Raw genomic sequence first — 25,813 nt, forward strand, 5'->3', positions numbered from 1 at the left:
TGGTGGAGGCCAGCAGGTGGATGAGGGAAAGGGAGGCAAGAGGAGAGACCCGAGGCGGCCGACTTCAGGTAAGAAGTTATGACCTGCAGTCTATCTGGGTCAGATATAAACCAAGTTTAGTTGGAGTTTATTTTTGTTATGCTGACTTTTTGTGTGCTAGCTAGCATGACGGGCTTTCTATACAGCTGGGTGGGTGCTATGTTACTGATGTTGAACTTTATTTTGTTCATAAGGTTAGTTATTAAACAACAGCAGCACGTTAGTTAGTTTGTGCCCAGTGTGCATGTTTCATGAGCTTTGTGATAACTCTGTGTGTGCGTTTATTGAAATGGCTTTAAGATGCTTTTTTTCACTTTATTGGCAGCAGTGTTGTGACTGCACGAGCTGTGACTGAAAGGATCAGGCTGAAGGTACGAACGCCATCCGTGAGCTTCCTCTGAAGGGCGTCCGGGTGAGGGGTCCAACTGGGAGGAGACCCCGGGGCGGACCCAGGACACGTTGGAGAGATTCCATCTCTCGACTCATCGGGGAACGCGTCAGCGTCCCAGAAGAGCTGGAGGACGTGGAAAGAGGTGTGAGCGTATGCGTTGAGACGCCCCCCCGTGAGCCCGACCGGGACGAGCAGGTGTATGAAGAGGGGCGGGGCTTAGTGGATATGATTGGTGTTTTACAGCCACAGCACCCTGAGCAGCCCCGATTTACTGTGGGAATACTGTCAAATATTCCAGCACGACTGGATTCACAGAGGAACACGAGGAGGAACTTTGTTTGCTGTGAACTCACCAGAACAGGAAACTGATGACATCCATGAGCTGCTGTAATCCTGAGAGCTGACTTCAAAAAGCGTGAAATGTCCCCGACGCTCAGACCTGACGGGTCTGTGGACTGTTTGAAGGAAGCGTGGACTGTGATGTTCTCCTCACTGAAGCAGATTCAAACTCATACGGACACAGAACACAACCATGATGTCAGCGTGACCCAGCTCTCATTGGTGAGTGACATTTCCTACTGTTTTTGGTCAGTGAACACGCCACGGTGATGGTGATGTGGGCGTGGCAGCCACACACTGCAGTTGTGGATTTTCCTCTGTGTGCTGGAACTTTGTTTCAAAGTAGTTATGATGAGTTTATAAACATGTGTGTGAGTGAAACTGATGAGTGTAATGTGCTGTCAGAGTGAGGAGTCACTTTGAAGATGTGTCCAGTTGTTATTTGTGATCACACAAACTCCTCTGGTGAGTTCGTCTAATGCACATTCATGGTTAGTGCTGCCCTGTTATACCTCAGTAACAGAACTGCTGTGATGTTCACTGCCAGCCATCCTGTAACGTATGAGTGAGATTATTAGTAGATTATTAGCTCTCTGCCAGCAGATTAGAGGCTAAGAAGGCCTGAGCACCACAGCTGGCTGTGAGTACAGGTGTGTAACAGCAGCATGAACACTTAAACATCATCAGATGTTTGAAACCAACCGTTTCTGCCACAACAGAAAAATACATTTATTTTGCTGGATTTGATTTGTTTCTAAATCTGTGTCAGCTCCAGATATCAGTGATTGGTCTCATTGATTACTGATAATCGTCCACATCAGTCCGGCTGATGTTAAGGCTGCTGATATTATGATAAAGAAGCTCAAAGACTTACTGACACACAGAGGCAGCTGTCACAGCTGTTGGAAAACCTGAGTTTGTGGAAGAACGTTGCAGAAACAAAAACACACCTCAGTCTTGGATTCAGATTTTGACTTCAAAGCGACACTTTCATCGGGAAGTTGAAATGAGACGTGTTTAATAAACTGGCACATTTCTTTCTCCTGTTTGTACAAAGCTTTCATTTTAGTGACGTCATCAGAGAAAACACACCTTTCACTTCCCCCAACGGTTTTTGGGCTCTGACTATTTCCTGGATCCTTTTAATGGACTTAAAGTGGCCACGTTGTGTAACATGGATCCTTTCAGCTCCTTCTGGAGATGATTCCAGGAAAAGATGGAGCTCATTGAAAAGACTCTGAGCACAAACATTAAAATCCTGTGAGAGTGAAGCCTGAACTGATTCTGCTTTTTCCTTATGAATGTTCACAGATAAGAGGAGAGATTCAGAGAGGTAACAACCAATGTGAAAGTGAGAGACAGACGGAGACAGCAAGGAAGGAAAGTGAAAGGTTTCCAGGATCAGACGAGTTCAGGTGGATTCATAAAGAGAGATCAGCAATAAAAGGAATGAAGTGTTTCCTCAGCTGGAGGCAGAACCAGCAGCTGGACTGTTTCCCCACAGGTGGACTCACAGGTGAGACACCTGCAGCTTTACTGACACCCAGTGGACGCAGCAGGAAACTGCAGCAGCTCAGACAGTAATTCAAGTGTTTATTCAGGGCTCATTAAAAACTCTGAGATTCAAATAAATGAAGGTCTTCAAATGTCTCATATTTCTCCAAAATCATTAAATGGAAGTTTTTTCAGACTGGAAGGAAAAATGAAGCCAAGAAGAATTTTTTCAGTCAGTTTTTAAAGTTTCACTCGCTCAGCGTCTCTCCTCTTATCACCGCTGATCAGACACATTTATTTATTTAAAGATGCAGTTAGCAGCTGACACGCTGATGATGCTCAGTAAATCTGATCTTTGTATCTGGATTTATTTGACAGGGACAGTGTTCATGTTCATGGACATCTGGATAAAAACAGAAGATGAAAACCTGCCAGATTTGAGCTAAACTGCTCATTTCCATGTGCATAGCTGGACTGGCCATCGGGCATAGCGGGCATTTGTCTTTACCCACTCTGTCTTTTTGTTTGTTAACAGAAGACGGAGAGACAACAAACACTAAGGAAGTTCAGCCATCAGCTCCACCTATGCCAGCCTCCACCCTGCTTCCAACTCCAGCAGTCCGGACGCTGCGGTGAGTAAACTGGGCTCTGCTAATGTTGCTAATTCCCATCCTGTGACTATTAAAATGAATGAGGAAAAAAGGCAGAAAAGAGTGGAGGAGGAAGGGATAAGTGTAGAATCAGAGAATAAGAGGCTTGCAGAGGTGGAGAGGGTTAAGATGGATGAGATAAGGCAGGAAAGGAAGTACTGACTGAGAAGAAGAGACGGTATTGTTATTGTTGTTTGGATCATTACACCACTGTAAATAAACGCACTGCCTTCATCATAAAGTCCTGCACTTTGGGTCCTCATTCCTCACATCCCCACGGTCTGGCACACAGACTTGTATGATATCAGAACTGATATCCTTAACCCTTTAAACCCGGTCAGAGCGGGCACGCTCCGTTTTGCATAACTATTTTTAAATCCCGGTAGCACTGCAACCACGTGAGCTAGCGCAATAATTTTTTTTGCATATGAAACCAGAGGAGTTGTACTTACATCTTATGCCATCAGCTTGTCCTCGGTCACAGTTTCCTTCCACATATAGTTTTGCAAAAACTGCATAAAAAGCACTTGCAGCAACAAAAACATAATATTCCAGAAACACGCTTTGCTGATCCGATCAGCTGTTCATAACACTTCCTACGTCCATCAGCACGAACTTTCGCATGTCCGCCATGACCTGCCCAAAACCGGAAGTGACGTCATTTTCGCGGAAATGTAGTTTTTTTACCATCAGGGCCTCATGAGCCTATACTGGTGTTTTTAAAAGTTATCTTTGACTTTATGACTTTCTGTGTCGTTTCTGGGATGCTTAGGACTCATATTGCACTGCTGGAAATAGTTTATTTTGATGCATATGCTGTTTTTTTGCACATTTGCATTATAATATTTATTTTCGTTTTTCCTGCAGTGTATAAAAATTGGTGTATTTCAAAAATAAAATTATGAAGAAACTCAAAATAAATTTCCTGTGGTGGGAAACTATTTTGTGCAACTTTTTTGTATTTACAGTTTTGAGGGATAAGCCTCTTAAATTTCTCTAACTAGAAATATATGTTAAAAAAGCAAAAACGATTTTCAATTTTTTTGTAGTTTATTGCACTTTTTTGCAATTTATGTAATTACTATGCACTTAATGCAGACATATTATTAAAATTTAGGCTGTAATGGTTGTATTGATGTATAGCAACTTGAAATGCTCCCAAAAATGGCTCCACAGCATGTAAAAATATAATATAAGCTCTGGCGGACTTGGTTCTATGGTAGGTCTTAAAGGGTTAATATCGTTATCTCAGGTGTGGCTCTGGCTGTCAACAGAAGTACAACACACTGTTGTGCTGTTCAAGGGATAGCCAATCAGAACAAAGTTGCTGTAAAGGAAGACAAGCCGATTTCAAATCGTTTCAGGCGATGTAAGCTTTAAACACCCCTCATATTTATCAGGAATGTTTGTATTTAAAAAAAAACAAAACAAAACAAATAAAAAAAAAAACACTTTAATGTGATGTTGTCCTAAGTAAGTAGCAGTAGCAGCAAGTAAAGATGACATGTAAACAAAATAGTTTAGCTAATTTTTGCTATTTGTTATGGGGAAAAGTGTCAAGCTCTGACCAGTAATCAAGTCGCTCAGATCTTTTTTTGGTAAATTATAGAGTTGAGATAAGTTTTTATTCAGTTTAATTTGGCACCAAAAACTGACTTGTAGGAAAATAACAATTGATGATTTTTAACCAGTTAATCTGAAGGATTTTTTTGTTACTAGCACATTGAGGCCCCAAATGTAAGAAATCAAACCATCTCCATTCACTTCACTTTGGTAAAGGGAATCAAAAACTGTTTTATGCAGACATGAACACAGCAGGACACATTTAACTTAGCTGGGTTAGTTTGCTTTGTTTCTCCAAATCTTAATGTGATTAGTTGTAAATTCTTTACTTTACAATTTAAAGCGCCTTGTGGTGACTGCTGTCATAAACAGTGTTGGTCAAGTTACTTGAAAAAAGTAATCAGTAACTAATTACTGATTACTTCCCCCAAAAGTAATCCTGTTACTTTACTGATTACTTATTTTCAAAAGTAATTAATTACTAAGTTACTTTTTAAAAACACGATTTACAACCTGAATAGGTGATAAAGCGATAGACCTTTCAGCCCAATTCTACTTTTTCTGCATAATCCATCATACAAAATGTAATCAAATGGAAAAGTCTCTTTTTAAAACTTGTTTTATTAGTTTTAACCTTTTAACTTTATGCATCAAGCAAAAATGTAATTATATGCAAAATTCTCTGACGGGAAGGAATTTGTTTGACATTTAAACCTATTTTCTGCACATTCCAGCACATAAAATAAAATATTTTTTGTGTTTACACTCAGTCTTTCAAATACTTTACTCGTTACTTGAAAAACGTAATTGGATTACAGTAACGCGTTACAAGTAACATGTTACTACCCATCTCTGGTCATAAATTGTCACGATATAAATAAACGTGAATTGAATTATCAAAGTCAGAAAGTGCTTTAGCCTGAAACACCAACCACAATGACCCCTAAGGTCCAGCTGTCAACTATGATGTAAGGGCTAATGTGTTGACGAGTTTAGTCTGACCCATAATTTATGTTGGAAGCAGTGGAACAGTAGCAGAGCTGAAGACAGAACTGATCGATTCTGGAACGATGACTTCATTCCCCTTTGTACTGAGGCTGCCTCTTCTCCTTGAAAGCAGACAAGCCTTCCAAACGGTCTTTGGTTGGTATCACCTGGGAATAACAAGCCTCTTCTATTGCCAGACCTGTAGATAAATCCACCTCTATCCCCTGGTTAATTGCCAACTTTGCCATCCTTATTGCAATTGGGCCCTGGGGGTTAATCTCCCGTGCAAGCTCCAGAGCCCTCAAGTAGGCAGCATCTCCACTGTTATTCTGCTCCACAGAATGACTGACAAGACCCATTTGTTGCGCCTGTGTTCCATCAACCACTCGTGCAGCAAAGATGAGCTCCTTGGCAAGAGAGACGCCAATCACCCTAGGGAGACGTTGTGTACCACCTGCTCCAGGAATAATTGCAAGTTTAGTCTCAACTAGTCCCATTTTGGCAGTATTGGAGGAAATTCTGATGTCACAAGCAAGGGCCATTTCCAAGCCTCCTCCTAAGGCAGCACCATCAATTGCAGCAATTGTTGGTACTGGCAGGTTTCCTAGCTCTGTAATGAGGGCTCTTACTTTGGATACAAATGGTCCCACTTCGCTCTGGTGCATCTTGGCCCTCTCCTTCAGATCTGCACCTGCACAAAATATACCAGGAACCAAACTACATAAAATTACACTGCGCACATTTTTATTCTTCTTGATGTACTCCACAGCTTCAAACATCATTTTCACAAGATTTTTGTTTATGGCATTTTTGGCTTTTGGTCGATTTATTCCAACGACGACAATACCGCTGTCTTCTCCGTCCAGGTATCTAACGTGCAGCTCATCCTTTGAGTCGGAGCTGTTGTATTGCATAACAGCACCATGGCCGTTCAGGCGAGGACAAAGCACGACTCTGTTGTACAGAACATGCTGTCTGGGGCAGAAGGCAGCGGCTAGCCTACACCCACTTTGTCGATGCGCTGAATGCACGGGAAAAGATTGCCAAAATGATCTGCAACCTAACAAGACTACTGTTTTCTTCCTTAGCAGGATGCGATAGGCATGGATATTCCCAAAAAACTGCGATTTGTAGACATCACATCTGTATTCTCCACTGTCTCTCTCTGTGGGGTGTTTCAGGGTCACACTGACGTCTCCAGTTTTCAGCAGGTCTTCATTCATCTTCGTTCGGCTTCTGTAATCCTGGTGCTGTTCTTCAGGTTTGTCAGAGCCATTCTCATACACGTGGACCATCCTGTATTCAGGTTGATGGCGTCTACACTCCACTTCACCATCTTCAGGCAGGTTTTGTGTGGTTCTGAAGGGCAGCTGGACAGACTCCGCCCCCTCCTCCACCTCCACCTGACAGACTGAGAGGACAACAAACACAACATGAGCTGTACAAAGTGTGATTGGTGTTGACAGAGCAGCATCATGTGACTCTTGTTCTGCACTAAATGAAGCGATGGAGTGGCGCCTCCTTCAGGCAGAGAAACAGCTCATGGAGAGAAATAATTATTAGAGCAAAAACAAGAGTGGAGCTGCAAATAAGGCCGAGAGGAACGCTGCAGAAAACTGTTCATGTGTGAATTCATAACTTCATAGATTTATAAAATCAGAGCTGCTTCTATTTCTAATATGACAGCTGTACATTAGAGCTGGAACACTTTTCCACCCAAACCCAAATGTTTTGGCTGGAAATCAAATAAAAACCAAAACAGCCACAAACATCAGACATGCTAACACTGTAACGTCATTGGATGGAGCCCACTGAGACTGAACCACCATCATGAGTCTGACCTCTGACCTTTGACCTGTATCTACAGCACTGACCTCTGACTTTCAGCTCCACTTGTTTCTCCATCAGGATGTTTCCCTCCCTGCTGTAGACGGTGCAGGTGTAGGTGGAGGTGTCTCCATCTGTGGGGTGTTTCAGGGTCAGACTGAGGTCTCCAGGTTCCAGTAAGTTTCTCTTCATCTTTGTTCGGTTCTTGTATTTATCGTCCTGTTCTTCAGGCTGGTCAGAGCCGTTCTCATACACGTGGACCTTCCTGTTGTTTGCATCCTTCCACTCCACTTTAGCATCTTTAGGCAGAAAAACTGTGGTTTTGCAGATCAGCTGGACAGACTCCACCCCTGAATCCACCTCCACCCAGGGGACTGAGAGGACAACAAAGCACAACATGAGCTGTAGTAACATTTTTTAATAATCATCTGATGGCCTCCCTAACCTACCTCTGTACTGTGCCTCACTGCTGCATTTGATACACCAGAAAACGTTGACAGTAAAGTAATTATGCTGCTGCTGTGGTTTCTGTCACATCCATCTCATAGATTCATGAGGATTCTTCCTCACTTACAAACGTTAGTCATGGAGTTCCAAAAGGTTCTGTACTGGGACCAGTTCTATTCAAACTATAAATCTTTCTCTTATAATATATAAAAACACTGGAAACATTTTCACTGATATGCAGATGAAACCCAGCTTTATTAATCTATGACAAAAGATAAGAGTTAAACTACCAGCATGTCTTAAAGTCAACAACCTTGATGACCTCCAGTTTTTTTTTAAATTCATACATAATTGAGATTCTTCTACTCGACCATTAAAACCTGAGAAACAGGGGGATCAATGACTGACACAAAAGGAGGAACATTCACTGTCAGCACATGTTTCCATGTCAGCTGCTGTTTACCACCACAGAAGAAGAACAGCTTGTCCACATGCAGCCTCTGTGTCAGATCAATGCAGTGAAGCACACACACTGTTTAGTAAAGTCATGTTGTGGAGCTGTTTCACTGATCAATGACTCAGTCTGAAGGAGGTTTTCTGACTTCTGGAACAAACCTGGAAGTTTCTCTTCAGCTCTCTGTATCAGCTGTTTGTAACTCTCAACTCTTTCAGCTTCTGGAACAAGTTTGTATGAGCCACAGTCAAGGAGCCACCAGAGGACACCTGCTGACCATCGGCATTATGGGTAGTGTAGTAGGAGACACTCACCTGACATGAAATACTGTCGGAAATGAAATAAAAGACCTCCAGAAACCACAAGAAGAACCAGGAGAACCAGGAGAGCTGTGGCCCAGGATGGAAACCGTTCTGTGGAGAAACACAAAGAACAACATGACCTTTGACCTCTGACTGAATGTAATGATATATTTTACTGAATATACCTCAAGCCAAGATACTTGTAGTCAACATGTGTTTTCAGCAGTAAAAGAATAAAGTTTTATCTGAATGATAAAACCGAGTGATCCTAGTGTTTTTTGCTGACCTTTGACCTGCACCTGTACATCTCCCAGTCTCATGTAGCCATATCTAAGGTCTCTGACTGAGCAGGTGTAGGTGGCGCTGTCAGACAGTTGGAGGTTGGTCAGGTTCAGGCTGAGGTCTCCAGTTTCATGTTCGGCCGCTGTAACGCTGGTTTTGATCTTTCAGTTCGTCTCCTTGAAGCTGACGCTGGTGGACGGTTGGAGGACTGAGGTAGGAGCGACTCCACACCACTGAGGGGTCAGTCAGAGCGAAAGTGTTATACTGACAGGGCAGGATGAACGAGTCCCCCTCATACAGCTCCACAGCTGAGGCATTCTGGGAAACTGAGGACACACAGACAGAGACTCCATGAGTCACTTTGGGCTAAAGATTCACCAGGTAGATATTTGTGTTTTTCTTTCCTTTACTTTCTGTACAGTCTCTCACTTCTTATTTTTTAGTTTTAGATTCTTTACTTTTCTGTGAATCTGCATGCTCCATGCATGGGTAACAGGTGTATTAAAAAGATCATTTGTATTTCACCAAAGATCCATCCTGTGGTGTTATTTTCATTTGTCAGTCTTGTTTATGAACATGCATATGTATATATATTTATTTTCTGTATTTATATTTTGGGAGCTTTTATTTTCTTTGTGTGACCTTTGACCTCCCACAGAGTCACTTCCTGTTCCAGTTACAGAGCGATTAAACACAGTTAAAGTAATTGAAGTCATTCAAATATTGTTTGTTCCACTTGTGCATTTTGTCTCACACTGTTACTATATGGTCACGATGCAGTGCATCTTAATTTGTTATATATGTTTATATGTATATTTCAGTATTTTGTTGTGATGTCACACCTCAGTCGGCTAGAGTCCCTGCTGGGGAGAGGTGTGCATGCAGACGTCCAGTCATATGAAGTTGCTGTACTGAATTTGTTTTTATTTGAACAGTTTTGGGAGGATAAACCTGCCTCAGCTGCCGAAGCGAGAGTCAACTCGTCTCATCATTCGCATAATAAAACACAGAGAACACAGCAATCAGAGTGTCAGGCCAGACCACCTACACCTGTCACTTTGCTGCTGGAACACTCACCCAGTGAGGGACAGTAAAGGATGTTTCTATTCTTCTCTTTTTTAAGTTTTTTTTTTTTAATTGCAAAGGTTTAATAAATATTCAAGTGTTGATTTTCTCTGTTGCTGCGCTTTGGATGCTTTGGAATAACCTTCCTCTCCATATTAGACAGGCTACATCAGTGCCAGTTTTTAAGTCTTTATTAAAATCCTTTTTTTATTCTCTGGCTTTTAACTCTGTGGGTAACTGATATTATTATTATTATTATTTTTATCATTTATTTTTTTTAAATGTTATTGCTATGTCTGGTTTTATTACAATGTGCATATTAGTATTGTACAGCACTTTGGTCTACCAGGTGTGTTTTTAAAGTGCTATATAAATAAATAAATGATGATGATGATGATGATGATTTTAGCATTTACGTGTTGAAAAAAGCCAAAAAACAATCATACATATTGAAACTCATTGTTTTGATTTGTTTTTTAAAGCTTCTTGAAGATGGCCTGTTGTGCCATGTCAACAACCTTTATTCAGGTTTGTAACTGAGCTCCGTGTGTGGGAAAACCCTGAATCACTGAGTTCATCATGAGTACTCAATTATAATATCAGTGCAGGCACGGGTGAGATAACCAGGTCCTGCTGTTATAAGTGTAAGTGTCACAGAAATGGCTTATGTATAAAGAAGTTTAATAGATGGTTCCAGCAGTTAAAATCTTATTGCTTGTACATTTCTGTGGACAATATTGTAAAGGTGTGTTTATCTTGTCACAAAGAACAAGTTTTGTTACACCGCTATTATCGTGAGGTTTGGGCGTGATAATATAGGCTGTGAGCCCACGTTTAATAATCACGCTAAGGAGTTCAGCGAGCTATCTGCAAAGGCCTGGTTAGTCTATCAGCTGTTCAAGGTATTTGATATAACTGTATTGTAATATTGTGAAAATTTGTGATGTATGGTGTTCTAATTATTTTATGTTTTCAATTAGAATGCACAGGACTGTAAAGTTATTACAATAAGTTATTTCCTCACTGTGAGAAAATAACTGAGTGGATTCATAGAAAGTTATTTAATCTTTCTCTCTCCTGTTTGGCCGGGGCAGAACTCATGGTGGGTTCACAGCCTTCCTGGATTGGGAACCCCTGGGCCTTGTATTTAAGAGCTAGGAGGTCTGCTGTTTGGCGCTGGACTGTTGTGAAGACTCTCATTCCCCGGACCCGTCCCCGTGTTTCCCCATGTGAAGTGTGGAAGGAGCGACTGGTCACTAGTGGAAAGAGAGATGTCGGAGTGGACGTGTGTGATTCCCCTTTTTTCCCAGGAGCCCTGCCCCTCACGTCTTGTAAATAGCACAGTCCTCGCACAGGCTGTAAATACACTTGGTGAAGAAATTGTAAATAAACTTTCTCTGTTAAATCACAACTCTGGAGTCCTGCGTGTGGATCCTCAGAGGAAACCGTGACAATAACAGAGTGAATTCACAGAAAGTTATTTAATTATTGCAGGAAAACAACAAAAATTATTGATAAATTTATTGATTCTCTTCTTGTTCTACTGAAATAACTCATTCTGTGCATAGAAACTTATTTCATCATATAGTATATCTGCAGGTGTGGGTGGGGTCACACACAAAAACAGCAGAAGTGGGTGGTAATGGTCAGAAACTCAGCAGGAGTGGGATTTATAAACAGTCCAGCACAGGCTCGAGTTCAGAGCTTTAAAAAGCTGCACAATACAGTAGGACACCATCACGTGTCTGCAGTCAGACTGTTTAAACAGGCCTATCAGAGCCTGTTGCTGGGCAGATTATTCATCCTGGAGCTGCAGCTGTGGAACAGCCACAGCAAAAGATGTTTGGTGTGAGTACAGTACAAAGAGTAAAGTAAAGTACAAAAACAGAGATGAGGATTGGAGTGGGTAAGGGTGAGCTGCTGTTTCTTTTGATCACCAGTTTTCTCCTGTTTTGAGTTAGTTAAGGAGGTCAGACTGTCTCGGTTTTGGGTCGCTGCTCTTGCCGTCGACCGGCCAGTCAGCTGAGCAGTTTTGCATTCTTTTTCTAACTTTAATGCTGTTTTCCTTGTTGTTTTTCACCGTCTACTCAGTATATTTGTATTATTTTCCTTTTCCTAATTTTTGTGATTTTGTTTTCGACACTCGACATGACCCCAAGGCTCACCTACACCAGGGACTCCCTCATCCAGCTGCGGCTGCAGATGCAGCCCGGCCTCCGGCTTTTCCTGAACATTGATGGCTTTTCACCACTTCTTCGTCTGGACAGGCGGTGGCGTGTGTCTGTATTTAAACAACAGCTGGTCCTCTACAGTCACTGTGAGGGAGAAACTGTACACTACAGACATCAAGCTTCTGGCTGTTTCCCTGCACCCCTACTACCTCACCCAAGAATTCCCACAGCGTTTCATCATCTTGGTTTACATCAACCCCAGAGATGATGCAGCTAAAGCCACAGAGTACTTCACCAACAATCTGTACAAACTGGAACAATTATCACCAGACTCTCCCAAGTTCCTCCTGGGTGATTTAAACCACTGTTCCCCTGACAAGTCACTTAAAGTCTGGTCTGCTGGTGGCAGCATCTCTGCCAGGGACAGGAAGAGACTGAACAGGCTGATCAGAAGGGCCAGCTCTGTTCTAGGACGCCCTCTGGACCCAGTGGAGGTGGTGAGTGACAGGAGAATGGTGGCTAAGCTGTCATCCCTGTTGTACTTAGTTGTATAAAGCATTTGTATTCTATTTTTATCCCATTGTATATTTTATTTTATTCTATTGTATATAGTATTTTAGTTTATTCTTTTCTATTCTGTACAGTTGTGCACAGTATATTATTCTTATTGTATTCCACTGTTCTCTAATTTTTGCTATATAACTATGTTCACTTTCTGCTGTGACAAAACAAATTTCCCACATGTGGGACTAATAAAGGTTATCTTATCTTATCTTAAAGGATACCAACAGTATGTTACATGCAGCACACGTCAGGGGAAGACTCTGGATAAAAGCTATGGCTCTGTACCAGATGCATTTAAAGCCCTACCCCTCCCTCCTCTCAGCTCAGCAGACCACCACACCATCCTGCTGGCCCCTGCTTACACAAGTCATCAAGAGGATTAAAAAGGTCACCAAAGACATCATGCAGTGGACAGCAGAAAGTATCCTCACACTACAAGGAGGATTTTCTTCACCGGCTCTGCTCTGGATGAAAAGGAGGTCAACAGGGACGTCAAGAGGGCCATAAAAACTGCTAAACTGGAGTACAAAAACACAGCTGGAGAAAAATTCACCACAGGGGATCTCCGCTCAGCCTGGCAGGGCCTCAAACCATGGCCTCTGTGAATACTGCAGTCACCACCCCCAGGTAGAGAGCAGCAACCCCTTCTCCCTCCCTGACGACCTCAACGCTTTCTACACCAGGTGTGAGACGGACAACATGGCCCAGCTTGAGGAGTCCAGATCCTCACTCAAACCTGGCAGCTCTGCACTCACCTTCAGGACTGAGGACATAGTGAGAGCCCTCAGGAGGACCAGGGAGAGGAGCTCACCTGGCCTTGACAACATCAGCAGTCGAGTTCTGAGGCACTGTGGAGGGCAACTAGGAAGTGTGCTCCAGACTCCATTTCAACACTCAATTGACAGTCACACCATCCCCCAGCTGTGGAAACCCTCCACAGTCATCCCCATCCCCAGAAGAAACAACCCAAAGTCTCTGAATGATCTTCGTCCTGTGGCCCTCACCTCCCTGGTGATGAAGACCATGGAGAAGATCATAAAACAGCACATCGTAAGAGCAACTGACCCCAACTGATGGACCCACTCCAGTTTGCTTATCGTGCACGCAGAGGTGTTTTCCACCACAAAGTTACCACCATGCAAACTAACGTTTTTACTGGAATCAGGGATGGACTGATAATCTGGTACACCATTCATTTTACTGGTGGCTGCTACACAGACGGCCCTACAAGAACGAAAAGCAGCCCATTTGTTTATTTTCATTACTGACACTGGATTGTCCAATCAAAGCTCTTAGTGCAACTGGCCCCTCCCCCTCACTTACTTACTAACCAGGCCCCACAGTCACAGCAGGCTGCTGCACCAGCTGGGGACAAGTGAGGAATACAAGTAAGAAGGGGCAGATTGAAGGACTGAGGTAAATGAATGGCTACTTTCACCACGAGCCACTGCTAACAGATAAAGTGTAGTTAACTGCATAATGTTGCCCCGAGGCAACAACGCGAAAAGAGACATTTTATAAAAAAGAAACTAAATATGAATCTTTAAACATCTACAAATACACCTCAGATATTCTTGTACATACACGTTTTTTAAACATGCATAAAATTATATTAGTCTTAGGTCCAATCCTCTGCTGCTCCTTATTTCACTCAACACTGAGAGGTTTCATGTAACAAAATAAGTCAATAAATGTAAGGTACAGGGTCATGACATAAAGAGTTAAAAGTGACACACTATCTGTTGGCAGCTCCGCCCTGACCACAACCATCCACAAAGCACCACAATCCTACAATCCTGAAAGTGTGTTGTAAGGTTTTTGTACCATATGGTCCATGGGCGACGTTCCAGTCACCTTAATACTTATAATACCTGTTATGTTGGACTTGGGTTTTACATTTTTTTGGGAGATAGATGAAGCAAATATTTCTGGATTCATAAGCTCTTTATTCCGAGGGGTCACCCTGTGTGGTTTTTGCTTTGATGCAGCCTAACAGAGAGGACACTCAGTACACCACTCATCTAAAACTGCAGCCATTTGTAATTTTAGAAACTTAGTCATCTGTCAATTATTGTAAAATGCTTTTGTCTGATTAATGATGAATAATAAATCTTCAAAAGTGAAGAATCACAGGTGTTTCAGAATAACTGGTTTCTGTTTTGGAACTTTCAGTATTTTAAAGTTGAACTAAAACCCAACTAAACCCATCATTGTATTTGCATGTTTACAAGTTATAAAGAAAACATTTTCTTAAATGCAAAAATATGTAATTTCTTAAGTACAGTCAAAGTCAAATGTAATAAAGCATAAAACATGAATCTTTACTCTGCAAATGTAAAGTCGCTCTTACTTCTCTGTTACTTCTGTCTTGGACAGAAGCTTCTCTCGACTCTCACGGAGCACACATCATTACATTTGTATTTTGTAGCAATGAATTTAAATCATCACATAAACACCACACAGTGAGATTATCTGCCTTAAACTGTGGTGTGAGTGCAGATTGATCTGCATTCAGTTTCTTACCATTTATGAGGAGCAGGATCATCAGCAACGTCTTCATCCTCCTGTAAAAAGCTCAAACAAACACAAAGTCCTTTAAATCTGCTGCAGACTGAACAAAGAAACAAACACGCAGCAATTTCTCTCCAACTGAAAGCACAAAAGGAAAGTGTCACTTTTGTTTTTAAGAGGAAGTCAGTCATGTGACATGAAACTGTCCACTGTGAAAAATCCTCTTTGCAGCCCACAACTTCCACCTCAGTGCTGACTCATCAGCAGACTGACATGTATTAAATGTCATTTGAATAAAGAACAATAAAAAAGTGTTGCCATGCTTAAAAAGCGTAAGTTTAATAACCCAAAGCTCCTGCTTGTCTCTATGTTTGTGATATATTATCTATGTAAGTGTAGGGCTCATCAATGCCCTCACTGATAACACAGAGTTGACTGTGTTTAATAAATAATGTGTCAGAATTATTTTAAAGTTTAGTCTAAGATTAGTTTCAGTTTTGTAATTTAAGCTGGACTGTTTGAAACAACACTAATGGGGTATTTTTGCACCACCTTTTCAGAGCAGGTAGAAACTCATGATGGTCCTGGCAGGTCAGGTTTGTTTTCCTTCTTTCCTTCCTCTGCTTCCTCTCTGTGTTTCCTTCCCTCTCTCTTTCCTCTCGGGTGGCTGGCTTGATCTCCAGTTTTCCTGGGCTCTGGCTGTTTGTCATCAGCTCATTCACTCAGTAGAATTTAAAGACTAACAGGCACCTCCACTCTCTAACAGACTGCTACCTATCAGTGGCGGTAATTGCCATCCAGTGTTTTCCTCTCTGCTTGTTCCTCGGGAATTTTCTCACCTGTTTTCTTTTGTGTTCTGACAGCTGGAAATACTTTCATGTGAAAGTATTTCCAGCTGAAAAAACCCATGGCTCGCGTCGTTCACGTCAAAGATCCGGCTCTAAGAGACATTTCATTCGCGACCGACACATTACTACAGTACAGCTCCTGCAGTGCTAACTTAGCATTAGCCTGTGTGCTATATAAACAGCTTTGAGCAGACAGGCAGAAAGTGGCATGTGGACAACTCTGCATTTTACTGACAGATCCAAACCTGTGAGCAGAGTGTTCACATCAGCAGCTGTTCTGTTGTAGACACACACACCCGCAGCTTTACAGGACACACACCTGTCCACTCGAACACTGGAGCACCTCTCAGACTCCACAGCTGTGTGGGGGAGTATTGTGATCCAGCCAGCTCTCTGTGATTATTGTTAGACACCTGTCTGTCCTGGAGACATGATTCTCATCTGCATCATGTCCATTACGTTGGTGAGTGACTTGGTGAGTTTGTGAGGACGAGACTCGGCAAAGCCAGTTTGTGTTAGCATGTAGCTTCACACGTGTGCCGGCCTCCTCAAAGGTGAAATGGTGATGGCTTTGCTTGTTGCTCCATCTCTGGTGGTATAAAGTTTGTGCACCCTAACATTAACCTCTATGCCCCTCCTCTTTCTACAAAGGAGTAAGAGGAGCAGAAGGAGGTACCAGCTGGACTGTTTCCCCCACAGGTGGACTCACAGATGAGACACCTGCAGCTTTACTGACACCCAGTGGACGCAGCAGGAAACTGCAGCAGCTCAGAGAGTAATTCAAGTGTTTATTCAGGGCTGCTGTGACTCATTAATAACTCTGATATTAAAAACAAATGAAGGCCTTTAAATGTCTCATGTTTCCCCCAAATCACTGAATGGAAGTGTTTTAAGACTGGAAGGGAAAATGAAGCCAAGAACAATTATTGTTAATAGTAATAACATATGATTATTATTCTTGTTGTTATTTTATTATTGTAAAAGAAAAAAAAACTTTTTCACTTGAAATTTATTGTTGAAAACTTGAATGAATTTTCCTGAACAATGAAATATTGCACATGTCCCCATCCAAATCAATCAAAATAATAGCTCTTAAAGTGTTAGATCATAGAAGATCTCCAGGGCCAGACTTACTAGATCCTTACTTCTTGAAACTAGCAGCTGATTTTGTGGCAGAGCCTCTCACAATACTTTTCAACCTCACACTGGATATGAATGAAATTCCCTCAGTATTGAAATCAGCTTTTGTTGTCCCTCTATTAAAAGGGGGCGACCCAGCAGTGTTAACTAATTACTGACTGTGGCGGGGCGTGGCCTGCGGTGCTGTGCAGAGGAGGCGGGCGCACCTGTACGGCATCCGCAATCACGCCCCGCCGACTTAAATATTGTACTGGGTCCTGTGGTGGGGGTTGTTGTTGTTATGTTGAGCTGGCAGCGGGAGAGCTGCAGCTCTGGGAGCATTGGGAACAGCAACCGTGTGTGTCAATAAATTGTGGAAATGCCACTGGGTCTGCCGTGTATGTTTACAGTGGTGCCGAAACCCAGGACGGGAGGCACGGCGGATCCAGGACTGGGCCAGCAGAGGGAGGAGCTGGTGCAAATGGTGGCCGAGCTGGCGGCCACGCAGCGGGAAGAGCTGCAGGACCAGACTGAGCGTCACCTGCAGAGGATGGAGTACCTGGCGGCGCTGATCCGGTCCTGCCCGACACCGCCGCCACCCCCAGGGGCGCTATCCAACTGCGATGGGGTGGAGGAGATCCGGGCTGTGCAGGCGCCCGTGCCGGTCCCCAGGTTGCGACCAGCCAGGGACCAGCCTGCCGCTGCACCCATCCCCACTCCGCGGGTGGGAGTGGCTTGTGCCCAGCAGGGGCTTGCGCCCATTCCTGCTCCCCGGAGGAGGGACGTGGAGCAACAGCTGGGCCCACCACCAGCTCACCCACCTGCCCAGCCCGAGCCGGAGGTCAGCGCGGGGAGAGCGCGCGAGGAGCCGGCAGCGGTGGAGGCGGCGCCCGAGGAGCCGCTCCAGCCGGGAGAGACGGCACCGGAGGCGGCGCCCGAGGAGCCGCTCCAGCCGGGTGGGGCGGAGAAGCCGCGGGATAAGTCGGAGGGGCCTGTGCTAGGGGAGTCCGCGCCACCGAAGCCCGAGGTCGGCGGGGTGAGCAGAGCGGCCTCACCTCCACCAGAGGCCGGTGCCTGCCGGACAACTGCCTAGCCGCCTGCGAGCCGGGGCGCACGTCCGTGCCGACCGCGCTTTGTCCACCTGCCACGCGGCCGACCTCCGGACCAGCTTCGCCGACGCTGCTGGGTTCGCGGGCGGCCACCTGAGCTCACAACTCCCTGTCGCTTGGCCAGGGCCCGGGGGCGCCGACGGTCCGGGCTGATCCCCTCTCCCGCTCGCGATGGGGGGAGTAGGCTCGGCCGGATGGTTCCCCGGCCTCAGTTGGGCGTTGGGGGTATGTGGCGGGGCGTGGCCTGCGGTGCCGTGCAGAGGAGGCGGGCGCACCTGTACGGCATCCGCAATCACGCCCCGCCGACTTAAATATTGTACTGGGTCCTGTGGTGGGGGTTGTTGTTGTTATGTTGAGCTGGCAGCGGGAGAGCTGCAGCTCTGGGAGCATTGGGAACAGCAACCGTGTGTGTCAATAAATTGTCGAAATGCCACTGGGTCTGCCGTGTATGTTTACACTGACCAATATCTAATCTGTGTTGGCCAAAGTTCTTGAAGCTCTTGTGTGCGAGCAGTTAAAGGAGTTTTTAGACACTAATGCCATTTTATCTGAATATCAATCAGTCTTTAGGAAAGAGCCAAGTACTATCACAGCTGCAATGAAAGTGTAAATGATAATACTGTTGCACTTGATAAGAAACAACTGCGCATCCCTTTTTATTGATTTGTCAAAAGCATTTGACACTGTTGATCATTGTGTTTTAAAACATAGACTCCTCCAGTCAGGACTCTCTGAGACAGCAGTGGCATCATTCTCAAACTACCTCAGTAACAGGTTTCAGTGCATTAAATCTGATCTGAATTTGTTACAGTGCACAACGGAGGGCCCCAGGGCTCTGTATTAGGTCCCCTTCTATTTATCATTTACATAAACTATCTTGGTCTAAATGTGCCAGATGCAAACTTGCACTTCTATGCTGATGACACAGTTATTTGCAGCTGTGGTTCAACTCTTGTCCAAGCCACTGACTCCTTGCAGAAAGCCTTTCTTCATTGATGACTCACTTACCTTCAAACCACATGTAGAGAATCTTGTGAAAAATCTGAAGTTAAAACTGAGATTTTATTTTCAACATAAGTTGTGTTTCTCTTTTAATACAAAGAAGCGGCTTGTTGCTGCAACATTCTTGCCTGTGCTGGATTATGGAGATATTCTATATATGAATGCTTCTGCTCAATGTCTTCAAGTGGTTGATATTGTGTGTCATGCTTCTCTGAGGTTCACCACTAACCATAAATCTCAGACTCACCACTGTGAGTTATACTCTCAGGTAGGATGGCCTGCTTTAGAAAGTCAGAGGAACTCTCATCTATACAGTTTTATATATAAGGCGATACTTGGGTTGTTGCCTTCGTATAGATGTTCCCTGCTTGCAATGAAACATGCTGGTCGATATTCTCTTCGTCCACATGGTTACTTGTTGCTTTCTGTTCGAACTGAATTTGGTAAAAGAGTTTTTGTCCATTCAGCCTCCTCGGCTTGGAACAAACAGCAGAGCGAATGGAAAATGACTGAATTCATTTCATTAAGTGCTTTTAAATCTAAACTAAGTATCCTTGATGCCAAGTCCATAACATGCAACTGTTTCAATTAGACTGATTGTCATTTTAACTGAAATTTTTAAATTTTATTTGAACTTTATTGAATTTTACTGAATTTTATTGAATTTTTAAATTTTTCATTTATTTTTGTATGTGTGTTGTTGCTGCCTGTGTTTAATTGAGTAATCTCTCTAACTGTGAGACACTTGCTGCTGCCTATCTGGGCCAGGGCCTTGAAAAACAGGTTTTTAATCTCAATGGAATCTTCCTGGTTAAATGAAGGTTAAATAAAAAATTAAATAAAATTTAAAAAAGGCTACAAAAGTGTAAAAGTGCCGTGAGCGGTCAGACATGAAACTTTGATGTTTGTCACTGGAGGAGGAAGTTTCCATGACTTTGATTTAAAGACAAAGATAAAAGAAGTGCTTCCTGTAAATCACAGGTGAACCTTTATGAGCCTGTAAGCTCTGCCAGTCAATTCACAACGTTGAAGCTTTTCCAGCTCTTTAACATGGCTGTAGGGAGCTCTGCCCGAAGTCTGAAGCCCAGGGTTCAGACATGACTCACACAGAGTAGAGACCAGTCAGGAATCATATTATAATATCCACTCTAGAGCGAACAAATCAGGTGTCTACTAACCAAAGAAATCTACAGACGGTGTTAAGTGTGCATCATTTCTATACAGTCAAAGTCAATAGAAAATGATGTTAAATGATGATGAAGTGAGTGAACCAGGCCACACAGAAATCTGATCCCAAACACTGATTCAGGTAGATTATAATAAACTATAATACAGATATATTTCTCATTCTAATCCACAAATAGAAAGTACTTCATGTGTTGGTCTGTGGGGCATCTCTGATCTCTAGTGTCAAACAAAACCCTCCATTTGAATTTCATTTTGAAGAAGAACGCAAAGCTGTAGAGACACAAATCTGCTGAGTCGGAGGGTAACAAGGGAAGATTTTCTCCGTGTGAGCCGACGGGTTTGAACCCACCGTCGGGCCTTTCTGTGAGGAGTCTGCATGTTCTCCCCACGTCTGCATGGATTATTTGCTGAGTCTAAATGTGCCAATGCTCGTCTGTCTCCATGTGTTAGGCCACCTGTGGATCACTTCCTAGTTAAAGGAAGACTCTTCTTAAATCTCTTGTTGTGAGAAGCAGCCCACACCCACTGATGCACATGGGCACTCAGTCATGTATCAGAGTGGGTAATAAGGTGGAATAAGAAACCAGCAGTAAAACCCTGCATGAACAGACATCTGCTCCAAGCACAGAGACACGTTTTCAACAATGTATTAGCTGTTATTGGTTCATGCATGCAGCTGCAACAGATGTTGTACAATGGTCATCATGTAACTGGAGCTGGACTGGACCCACTCAAGGTAACTGCAGAGAATCACTGGAGGAACTTCTTTCACAAACTTCTGCATTCAAGCAGATCCATCAAATATACAGGGCTCCTTTTTACCAGCATGTTATAGAATAACTGTGGTCGGCCTGAAAAATAACTATGAACTCATCATTTATTTAAATGCAGACTCCCATTCTGCTTTTACAACATCTGATTATTGTCCACATGAACTGGACTGAATGTGATTGGTGTGAGTAGTTGGAACTGTGACATCAATGGTGTCTCTGCCTCCTCCGTCATAAAGAAAGCCCAGCAGAGGATGTACTTCCTGAGGCAGCTGAAGAAATTCAACCGCAATCATCGAGTCCATCCTCACCTCCTCCATCACCGTGTGGTACGCTGGAGCCACCATCAGGGACAAACAGAGACTGCAGCGTGTTGTGCGCTCTGCTGAGAAGGTGATTGGTTGCAGACTCCCATCTCTGGGAGGACCTGTACACCTCCAGGACTCTGGGGCGTGCAGCTCGGATCTCAGCTGACCCTTCTCACCCTGGACACAGTCTGTTTGACCTGCTCCCCTCAGGCAGGAGGCTCCGGTCCATTCGCACCAGAACCTCTCGCCATAAGAACAGTTTCTTCCCCTCTGCTGTTGGACTCATGAACAATAACCGTATGACTGTTCCCACCACTAACACATGACCCTACGCTGTGTTCACTGCATCATTCCATGTTTGCACTGATCACCACCTGCACTCATGTATATATCTATCTACTTAGCACTTTTAATTCTTATTCTTATTTTCATGTCTATTTAAGTGTTATATGACAGTATGTTTGCACTAAGCACCGCAGCAATTTCCTAATGTTGTAAACCTGCTCAACATTTGGCAATAAAACCCTTTCTGATTCTGATTCTTCTCTCTTAAACACAATTAGTCTCTTTAATTCTGACTGAAACTGAAGTCAAGTAAACACAACTACACATCTTTGTATAGAAAGCTCACACAGTCACTTTCACTTTAGAATGAAAGAGTAAACTGAATAAATGTGTCGGCTTTATAATGTGCATGTTTCTCACAGAGGGGACAAAAGCCACACAGGTCAGGTTTCACAGAAATTTGTCTTTGTGGTTTATACTAAAAAACAAACTGTACTAACTCATAGATTTTGTCCTGAGGAAGAGTCGACTTTAACCCCAAACTTTATTAAACTAACCTAAGTCTAGCCGAGTAGTTCTGCTGCCTGAACCTGACCTAAGTTCTCTATTTCACACAGATACAGTATGGAGCTTGTGGTTAAACTTCCTGTCAGACACACGTATTTGTCTCTGCTCTGATCCAGATTAACCACAGCTGACTGTATCCTGAACACTGACAGGATTCAGATTGCCCACAGAGACAGTTTTGTCTGTCCTTGTTGTGCTGTTTAACTTTACACTGACCAGTGTAAAACTAATGTGAAAGAGCGTGACAGAGTAGGCTGGGTTTATTCTGTCCTTCTCAGTGTTTTCCATTCAGGTCCAATAACATCTAAGAACAGAGGATCTCTTTTATATTTGAGGACTTCAGGTAGCTGATGTTTTATGTCCTCACCAGTGTTGGGCAAGTTACTTTGAAAAAGTAATTAATTATAGTTACTAGTTACTTCTTCAAAAACGTAACTGAGTTAGTAACTGAGTTATAATATTCTAAAAGTATTTAATTGCTTGAAAAGTAACTATTGTGTTACTTTAAAAAAAAAAAAAAAAACGTGTAACCCTCTGGGGTCCAGGGTATAATTGGCCATTTTTAACTACTTTTGATTTTCCCTCCACATTTCACCTTTAAAAACTGTTTATTGCCTTGGTGGTATCATCCTTTTCAGCACAACCTCACGTGTCTGAATTTACAGTCATGTTTTCATTTTGACAAACTGTACTAACACAATTGATATAAAATCAGACAAAAAACATAAAATCAGAGTAGAAAAAGTTATATTTACTTATTATGTTATGTTTACTGTAACAACCACAAACATGTTTAATGATCATATTTCATAACTTTAAATGTAAATATAAATGGTCAATTTTAAAATCCTACGCACAAGTTGTGCAAACAGCAAAGTTTTTTGCATCCATTTATTTATTTTATTTACTTCCCTTATATTTATTTTCAATCTAAAGTGTGCATTTTTTGGTGCTTATTTTGAGGAGCTGTCTGGATGAGGCTATTTGAATAACCAGGATATTCATTACTGTCTTTTATTCGTTCATAATCTTAATATTAAGCTTTGAGTAGTGGCATTTAATTAAAGCATTTAGTCAATATATACATATATAGTTTTAGTTAGATTGTTACACATATGAGAGTGGCCTCTGTCTGGTTGTGAGCTTTAGTAGGCGAGGTGAGAGGTGAGACAAAGTGCAATTGAGGTCGGGAGACATACACACACATCTTAGGTAGACTTATATTCTAGGTAAGAGTTCAGACATATTTTGCTTGCAACTGCATTTTGAGTCTGCAGAACTGACAGTTTTGTTGCAGAGCATGCCCTGAGGGTTTGGAGAAGCGAGAGCGAGACGGGCTACAGGAAAGGCACCTGGCATGGAGATGGAGGCGATGTTCTTTTCACTGTGTCAAAAGTCGTCACCAGAACATTTGTGGTTTTGCAACTTATGCATGTATCGTATCTGCTTGACGCATGAGGGGGCGTCATAAACAATACCCCGATGGTATAAAAACAACTGATTGTGTATTGTTCGAGTGAGATCGATGCTGTCTGTGTACAGTGTACATCTCCCACACGTGTGTTCATTAAAATCATCGTTTGACCGACTCTCCTGGACCAGTGTTGTGATTTTGAATCCCTCCTGTATCCCTCCTCAATATTTGAACCCTTAACAGTTTAGACCACGATATGGGCACAATGTGTGTCTGTTGTTGACCACACAGAGATTTTCAGAGTTGCAAAGACTTTTCTTTCTCTTTTTTTCATTCGAATGGCTGGTCTATGATTTTTTTGGCAGAACACTGGTGGAATGTGTCGCTGTGCGCAATTAGATTATTGTGGGAATTCCCTACGTCATTTTCCCTTTCTGTGCATCTGTGCAGAGACACCAGCATGATACACAAATCGAGCAAACAGCAGCAGCACAGAGTCTGTGGTGCAACACTTCAGCGGTGCGTTCAGCTACTCTAAGCAGCACCTTCATGATTGGTTTAGGTCATGATGGGGGCATAATGTTGTCTGCTGTTGGCCACACAGAGACTTTCAGAGTTGAGGAGACTTTTTGTTTTTATTCGAACGGCTGGTCTCAACAGTGCAACCAAGGATTTTTTTAGTTGCTCTAAATGGGCTCCAAACATTCATATCCAACACATGTAAAGCCTTCAAACGTCATCTGCTAATGTTTCTGTTTATTCTATGATTATTTTAAAATGAGCTCACAGCCACCTGTCGTCCTGCTGAGCTCCACCAAGGGGCCACTTTAAGGACCTGTCAGATTATCTTATTAGTCAATCGTTATCTTATCATTTTACAATTCTCTTTAAACTTTCAGCCGTTTAACTTCAGTGATCCTCAGAATGTCTTTGATATCCAGGAGTTTTACCCACGTCCAGTGAAAAATGACGATCAAATGAAAAAATCCACTTTTTCTTCTTTGACTCAGTTCCTGAAGAGGGTCTCATATCTGCCAGACTCCCAGAAACTCAGTGTGTTCAAGAGTGAGCTGACAGTCAGAGTCCCTTCAGTCTCAGCGTGATCCAACCATATTTGTGTGAACAGCATCACAGAGGATTCAGCTGCTTTAAATGGGACAGTGTGAGTAAATAACAGGGACTAGAAAGAGAGAGCAGAGTTCTCCTCAGTAACACCAGGATACCTGACCCGTCTGAGTCTCGCTTCCCCGCCTCCATCATTTAGTGACGGCCAAATCTACCATGTCTGTGCCGAGCGCTTTGGTCAGGGCCAAACCTTGTGTCACCATGGCAACTACAACATGACAGCATCCAGAGAGAAACTTGTGAGCCCACGACTACATTAGATGTTTGCTCTGCTGAATCCAGCCAGCCCCTACCTGCCTTTAGTCATATGGGATAAAACGGTAGGGCCAGAGGTGGGAAGTAACTAAGTACAAATACTCTGTTACTGTACTTAAGTAGGATTTTCAGGCATCTGTACTTTCTACTCCTTACATGTTCAAACAGGCTGGTTACTTTAGGTTTAACACATTTGAGGGGAGTTATTATTTCATCAGTGCGAGCTTCAAACATCAAAGTGATTTGAGCCTAAACAGAAACACATGAAAGGAAATCCTGTTCATTTATTAATCACATAAAAAGAGACCAAAGAGTCAAACTGTGAGTCACAGTCAGGGCTTAAAGTGGGCCATGTTTTTATTTGATATGTTTTTGGGACAACACCTGAACGCCTGCAGGTGTCTGGAAGTTGTGTTAGCGCTACTTTAGCATCTAGCTAGCCCTGCTGAAGAGCAGCGAGCATAAAGGGACGAACGTTTTTGAAGTGTCAGCTAATTTCAAATGCAGCGTTTCTATCAGCTCAACAAACATCAGCAAACACACAAACTGTTTGTGTGCAGTTTGTCTCACAGTGTGTTGCAGCTAAAGGTCCAGCTGCTGTATTTCACAGGGAGAGAAAAGAAAGAAGAGCTGCTGTAGGAGAGGAACCCAAGCTTTGGCATCGCTCTGAAAACTATCGCTGATCCTTTTACTCGCTGGCTTTCAAATAAAAGCTGAAATGAAATTTGTGGCGTTTG

At 43.0% G+C, this 25,813-nt stretch overlaps 1 protein-coding gene and 3 pseudogenes across 1 annotated transcript; 2 read left to right on the plus strand and 2 right to left on the minus strand.

Annotated features, from left to right (window-relative positions):
• Positions 1 to 676: 676 nt before the first annotated feature.
• Positions 677 to 2,899, plus strand: LOC148103157 (uncharacterized). Its single transcript, XM_087838670.1, has 3 exons — positions 677 to 991; positions 2,081 to 2,285; positions 2,799 to 2,899. The coding sequence occupies exons 1-3, from the start codon at positions 851 to 853 to the stop codon at positions 2,897 to 2,899; spliced, it is 447 nt and encodes a 148-aa protein (XP_087694796.1). The 5' UTR covers positions 677 to 850.
• Positions 2,900 to 5,339: 2,440 nt separating this feature from the next.
• On the minus strand, positions 5,340 to 6,487 carry LOC148103158 (methylglutaconyl-CoA hydratase, mitochondrial pseudogene; annotated as a pseudogene).
• Positions 6,458 to 15,135, minus strand: LOC148103159 (butyrophilin-like protein 2; annotated as a pseudogene).
• A 2,541-nt stretch (positions 15,136 to 17,676) lies between these two features.
• Positions 17,677 to 18,473, plus strand: LOC148103160 (uncharacterized; annotated as a pseudogene).
• Positions 18,474 to 25,813: the final 7,340 nt, after the last annotated feature.

Source organism: Neolamprologus brichardi, chromosome 3 (assembly GCF_056152115.1).
Source record: "Neolamprologus brichardi isolate AB-2024 chromosome 3, ASM5615211v1, whole genome shotgun sequence".
NCBI classification, from domain to species: Eukaryota; Metazoa; Chordata; class Actinopteri; order Cichliformes; family Cichlidae; genus Neolamprologus; species Neolamprologus brichardi.